The sequence below is a fragment of the Vollenhovia emeryi genome, unplaced genomic scaffold (genome assembly GCF_000949405.1).
Source record: "Vollenhovia emeryi isolate VEMERY1.0 unplaced genomic scaffold, V.emery_V1.0 DF939409.1, whole genome shotgun sequence".
Lineage (NCBI taxonomy): Eukaryota > Metazoa > Arthropoda > Insecta > Hymenoptera > Formicidae > Vollenhovia > Vollenhovia emeryi.
The window spans coordinates 122,350-128,751 of NW_011966957.1; the positions used below are offsets into that span (position 1 = coordinate 122,350).

General features: G+C 29.3%; 2 protein-coding genes across 3 annotated transcripts in view; both read left to right on the forward strand.

The window, feature by feature from the left end:
• LOC105557895 overlaps positions 1 to 432 on the forward strand; it is a 9,905-nt gene extending 9,473 nt beyond the window's left edge. The window contains exon 16 of the mRNA XM_012005285.1: positions 424 to 432. Within this exon, the coding sequence (XP_011860675.1) occupies positions 424 to 432 (9 nt within the window). The remainder of the gene's footprint in view (positions 1 to 423) is intronic.
• Positions 433 to 1,452: 1,020 nt separating this feature from the next.
• LOC105557890 lies at positions 1,453 to 6,383 on the forward strand. Of its 2 annotated transcripts, XM_012005281.1 has the most exons (8): positions 1,453 to 1,558; positions 1,705 to 1,822; positions 2,664 to 2,928; positions 3,049 to 3,162; positions 3,225 to 3,315; positions 3,541 to 3,686; positions 3,992 to 4,124; positions 5,207 to 5,332. In XM_012005281.1, the coding sequence occupies exons 1-8, from the start codon at positions 1,499 to 1,501 to the stop codon at positions 5,258 to 5,260; spliced, it is 981 nt and encodes a 326-aa protein (XP_011860671.1). In that variant the 5' UTR covers positions 1,453 to 1,498; the 3' UTR covers positions 5,261 to 5,332. The 2 variants fall into 2 exon arrangements, with proteins under 2 accessions (XP_011860671.1, XP_011860670.1); XM_012005280.1 differs by lacking the exons at positions 3,541 to 3,686; positions 3,992 to 4,124; positions 5,207 to 5,332 and adding an exon at positions 5,815 to 6,383.
• The last annotated feature ends 19 nt before the right edge of the window (positions 6,384 to 6,402 follow it).

A 6,402-nucleotide genomic window follows, 5' to 3' on the forward strand; every position in this document is an offset into this window, starting at 1 on the left:
CGTTTTTCTATGGGAAATAAACATTTGTTAAATTTTGTTCAGCGTCAAATCGATTGCTTAATCATTGACCTCTCCCCAAACGAATATACTAAATTGCATGCTACCTATTTACAATTTGATGTTACTATTTTACACCGCTTAGCTGTGCGTTTATAATAAATTATACAATCAACGTTAAAACTTAGAGGCAGAAAAAGAAATTTTATAAAGCAAAATGAAAGGATACGTAAAACTTTGCTGACATTTTACAGTCAACCGCATCTCGACTCTTAACAAGAGATGGTTTCTTTAGAAAATCAGTATTTTAGTATAAATCGCATTCTTCTGCTTACGGTTGGCTTATGGCCCTACAAACAATCAAAACTAGTTTTATTTCAGCAGATCTTACTTTTTAGTATTCTGATAAGTTTTCTTATATTTCAGGTATATTAATATTATACTTTTTTTTACAAAAGATATTATTATATAAAGAAACCGACATATGTCCTAAAAATATTTGGTTAAACGTTAACACTATATAGAGATCTAATAGAGATAAAAACAAACCAAAAAGTTAAACATAGGTCCGAAAACCAACTATTAACGAATTATATCAGTCACAAGATATTTAAAATTATTTTCTAAAGTTATTTGCAAAGAAAGATCTAATTAAGTTACCACTACGATATCTCTGAGTACCGAAAATAATTTTAGTCTAACTGTTAGCATTAACTGCTCACCCCTTCTAAATATCTCATATCCCGAACACTGGATTGGTAAAGATGATCAAACTTTTTGGTTCTCTCGTTTAATAGATATCATTTCTATTGATTTTCATCTGGGGTCATTTTAAAACTCTAGTTTATTCTGTAAGATCTATTAAAAATATGAATGAATTTTGGGGACGCATTCGTTTAATATTGCACGAAATATTTTTCTTATATTATTTTTGACCGTGTTTGGCAATGAGAAGGCGTATTGAAGTATATGTATATTACTGCTGAATATAGTTACTTTGAACAGTTCTTATAACTTTATGAGTTTACTAATTTGCTTGCTAATTTATTTGCAATTACATCACAGTAAACACATGTGTTATATTACATTTACATTGTTGAGTGAAAAATTATAACATAAATACAATGTAACTGATGCTCGGTGTTTACTGAGTTATTGGGTTACATGTACACAAGTTTAAATTATTCATTAATGGTTGTTTTTCAAACCTATGTTTGTCAAACCTTTTGGAAAGTTTGGGACACCGGATACTGATAATATGTTGTAAAAATATTAACCATAATATAATATGATAATATAGGGTATCCCAACATTTTGATTATAAAAATATAATATAAATTATACTATATATAATTATATAAAAGAATTTAATACACATTCAGAGATACACATTCTACTAATAATGAAATATTTTATAATACAACTTATTTATTGATTGTAGCTTACAATATTATTTACGGTAAAGTACACGTCCGATTATATTATCACAGTATGTTCTTTCATGTCACTTCAGCTTGGATTTATAATTCAATATAATTCATTTTGGGTTAACGGTCAAACCGTAAGTTGGATTTTTCTTGTATACATTTAAATAAATATTGAAATATCTGCTATAAGCAATTGTTTTTCTCTATACAATTTTTTTCCAAACAATTATTCTTCCATTTTACAAGAAGTGTTGTGAATAAAAAATTATTGACGCAATAGATGAAAAATTTATTTGAGGAACTTAAGTATATTTGTAACGAGTTAAAAAACGAAAATGAGATCATACTTATGAAAAGATATGGGAGCAACGCAAAACGTTATACAGCTATAATTATATGTAAGAGAACTACCGATTTTTATCATATACATACAAATTTACATAAAATGTTAAATAAACTATCAATTTAAAAATATGCGGATTTACTCTTCCAACAAAAAAAGTGTTTTGAGATCAACAAATAATCTGCGTACAGTTTATTGAGTTGGAAAAAGTATACAAAATTCATAACAGAATTATTATTATTAGTCTACCAAGACCCAGTCCAACTGAAAAGGACAGCTTCTCGAATTAATTGTATAAAATGTATAAAATTATATAAAGATTTATACCAGTCCAATTTCACTTATTATTTTGTATTTTAATTATCCAAAGGACCCCGCACAAACTTTACGGAAAATGGACTTTGGTGAAACTTTGTCATTTGTACTTCAAGTAATACTGATATAAGGGACACTGACCGAGAGTTACCATTATCACAAGTTAATTCTATGAGCCGTTTTTGTACCAAAAGGGCTCAAAGTTCAATAAATGTGATTATAATTCAAACTTTGAACACTTTTAGGACAAAAACGGCTAATAAAACTGACTTGTGGCAATGGTAACTTTCGATCAGCCTCACTTGAAGTATAATATGACAAAGTTTTAGCCAATTTTACCTAATTTTATTTTTCATCGGGGAAAAAGGACCCCACACAAACCCTAAGGAAAATGGATTTTGGAATTTCAAAGGTTTGTGCGAGGTTTTTTAAAGAATTTAATACCGAAAGAGTTTGAAATAACTACACGACTATTTTTTTGCTAAAATATATTACCAAAAACCCAAGAAATTTTAAATGTATAGTAAATCGATATAGGAAACAAAGAATGATATATATGACAATTTTTCTCATATCTTTAGTAATCGCAATCGTTGCTATACCCATTGTTATTGTTTCATCAATATGGCCACGCATTCTCGACATTATTAAACCTAAAAACGAGTCTCGATCAAGTATATGGATGCAAGTCATGACTCAACAGTTTATTGATCAAGAAAAATACTGTTATTTATATTTATTCCACATGAATACAGCTTTTTTCATAGGGTCAATTGCAACGATAGCGACAGGAACGATGCTTATAGCATGTTTTACATACGCATGTGCAATGTTTAAAATCGCCAGGTAAATGTAAGAGAAAAAAATTAATTTAGAAATAAAATTGTCTTAATTACCTCAAATAACTACAGAAAAAAATATAATTTTGCCAAATATATTATTAATATATTAATATATTATTCATAGTCTTCGGATTGAACAAGCAATGATGGCTAATAATTTACAAAATAAATTCGAGAACGTGATTATAATTTATAAAGGAATAATTTATGCTGTGGATGTACATCGCAAAGCTATGGAGTTAGTATTTATTTGATAATTCTTGCATTAGTAGATGTAACAATATGTTTTTATATTTGAAGGTTTTGCAAGTATTTAATATCTAATTTTGAGGGATCGTTCTTCTTTTTAATAGCGATTGGTGTGCTCAATTTAAGCCTTAACCTTTGTCGAGTGAGTTTCAATACCTTTGAATAGATAACAATAAGTTTATACAATATGTATAATAGCATGTAATCGTAGTTGTTTAGTCACAATTAAAAAATTACTGCAATCAATTTTTTTATTAGCACTGTCGATTAATTGTTACCTCAATTACGCTATTAAAGTAGAATATTCATGATGCTTATGAGATATCCTATATACCATATAATATTAATTGTTGCTATGCTGTTTTAGATTTATCAGATTGTATCAGGTGAAATGAATAAAGAGCAATTCCTAGTACACTTAATTTCTACAGCTATCACCGTCTTATACATGTTTATCGCGAACTATATTGGACAAGAAATCATGGACCACAATAATAATATATTTACTACCGCGTAAGAATTTAATATCGAGTAATTCCGGGAGAGTCAGCCCACACTTTTTTAAAAGTCTCTAACAATAAAACCACCCGATATATTACACCGGGAAAATGTATTAGATAGTAATGAAATTATTTCAATAGATCATTTCACCCGGTGGGCTATCTCTCCCGGAATTACCCTATAATTATAACAGTATTTTAGTAACTGCTAGTAAAAATGGAGATTTATATGTATAGCTTAAATCATCGATAAATTTAAGATTGTTCCTGTATTTTTTGTATACTTTTCGAGTCGTTGTCTCATCATTTGTTTTGTAGATATAATGTTCGTTGGTATAAAGCACCGTTACACGCACAAAAACTGATATTGTTCCTGCTACAAATGGGCAATAAAGCTTTCGGCTTGAATGTGGGTGGATTGTTTGTAGCATCTATAAATTGTTTCGCTTCAGTAAGAAATATTTTACTTATTATTACGGAATATATACGACATGTATCACATGACATGCACAGCATATAATAAAAGGAAATGTGTTGGGTTATTCTTAAGGGGTTACATCTATCAGACCTCTCTTAAAATAGACCTTTTTTTCGGGAATTTTTTTTCCCATGAAGCAATAAAACAATCAAAATGCAGTATAAAGGGTTCATTATACATATAATAAGGTGTACAAAAAAAATTTTGTTTAATATTTTTTTCTAAAATGGCCGCAGTACAGACGGTTGAAGTACAGTTTCTTTTTCTGGAAGAGATCTGCGACAAGATGAATAACATTTTTCCATTTGCACCTAGGACTAAATAAAAAATTTTTTCGTAATCTACACTAAATTTGTCAGAGAAGTACACATGATTATTAACCAAACTTAATTTTTCGTAAGTAGACATAAATTTGAACTTTTTTTTCGTCTTTCAGCAAAAATTTGACGTTTAAACGTTTATAAAAAACGTAAGTGTTAATCAATCATTAAAATCGTGTGTACTTCTCTTTAAAATATATCTAAGAAGCTACAGTTTAAATTTCAAGTCGATCGGATAAATAAAAAAAATTGCAAAAGTTATTCATCTTGCCGCAGACCTCTTCCAGAAAAAGACACTGTACTTCAACCGTCTGTACTGCGGCCATTTTGGAAAAACATATTAAACAAAAAATTTTTTTATACACCTCATTATATGTATAATGAACCCTTTATACAGCATTTTGATTGTTTTATTGCTTCATGGGAAAAAAAATCCCCGAAAAAAGGTCTATTTTAAGAGACATCTGATAGATGTAACCCCTTAAAGAAGATGTAATTCAGATTGAACGGATTACAAAGACGTTCGTTGTGCGAGCGTAAGATGAACGGTACATACATTAGAGACGTAACTTAAACTATGAAACTAAACAAAGAACAGATCTCGACATCTTACGGACGAAACTTAAAGTAATACAGCGTAACTAATATGGCGGCTTAAAAACCACGGAACATATAACTCAAAAAGAATACAATAGAGGTGATTACACACTCCCAACAAAATGTAATTCATTGCAGTTGGTAAGCGCATCAATATCTTACTTTACTGTTTTATATTCTATACAACAATGACGTGAAGCTATGTTGTCTATACAATAATGTTAAATAGATAAGTATGAAAACAAATATCTCTGAATTTCAACGCGTTTAGTTAATTGCTTGATAAGATTATCAAAGATGTAATGCTATTGTTTCTTTTTAAGTTGTTGTCTGTAATGTAAACAAAAAATTAGTATTGTAAAAAGATTTTCGCCCTACAAGCTGTGTAGCTTTTACTTTTTATTTTGCTCTTTATTCTTTTTCTCTTGCTCTACAGTGCTGTATAGCTCAAAAAGATAAAGCATTATAGATAATTTTTACAGAATATATTTTTTAGTTTATTTTTGTGTACATAGAACTGATTATTTTATCATGAAAGTATAATATATGTATAACCATAAGATATGTATTTCATATAATATATTATAAATTAATTACACACACATATCGTGCAGCTTTATACAAGACAGATAATACTATTTCATCAATAATAACACTAATCTTATTTATCAACTTATTACTTTGTTTTCGGAAATCGACAATGACTGGGTCGCAAACTTTTCGTCTCGACCACCGTCATCATGAAGATAGTTTTTCATATAAACATATCTATGAGAGATCAGTTCTTTAATATAATACTAACAAGTAACACTACCCAAGTGTTACCCGCCGATCTTTTTATAGTTTTATCTGAACTGTTGGTTACCATGTCAGGTGCGTCCTAATTTGGGTTTTCTCCTAGAAAGGGTTTTTACAGTCATTGAAGCAACAGTCAGTGTAAAAATTAAGAATTTTCCGATTAATTTATTACCGATCTTTTGGAAAAGTTATTAAATATTCTTCAAAATAATTAGATACTTATCGAATTTTGTCTTATTCACACGCATTCGATTAAATAATGAGTGTTACAATATTTTATAACATTTCTAATGTGTACAATTATTATTACATAATTTATAGGGAATACATAATATTAATAACAAAATATAATTGTTCAGTATCAACACGAACAGTATTCGTGTTCGCGCTGTCCTTTCGCGTAATAAACAGGTTGTGTTCGTAATGTTCGTGAATAGATTTATTTATTGTTCAATCTCGAAATACGCCACAAAATCATAAAGTCTCGCACTCGCGATAGAGATGCCCGCGACGACGCCTTGGGGCTGTTGCCCTGA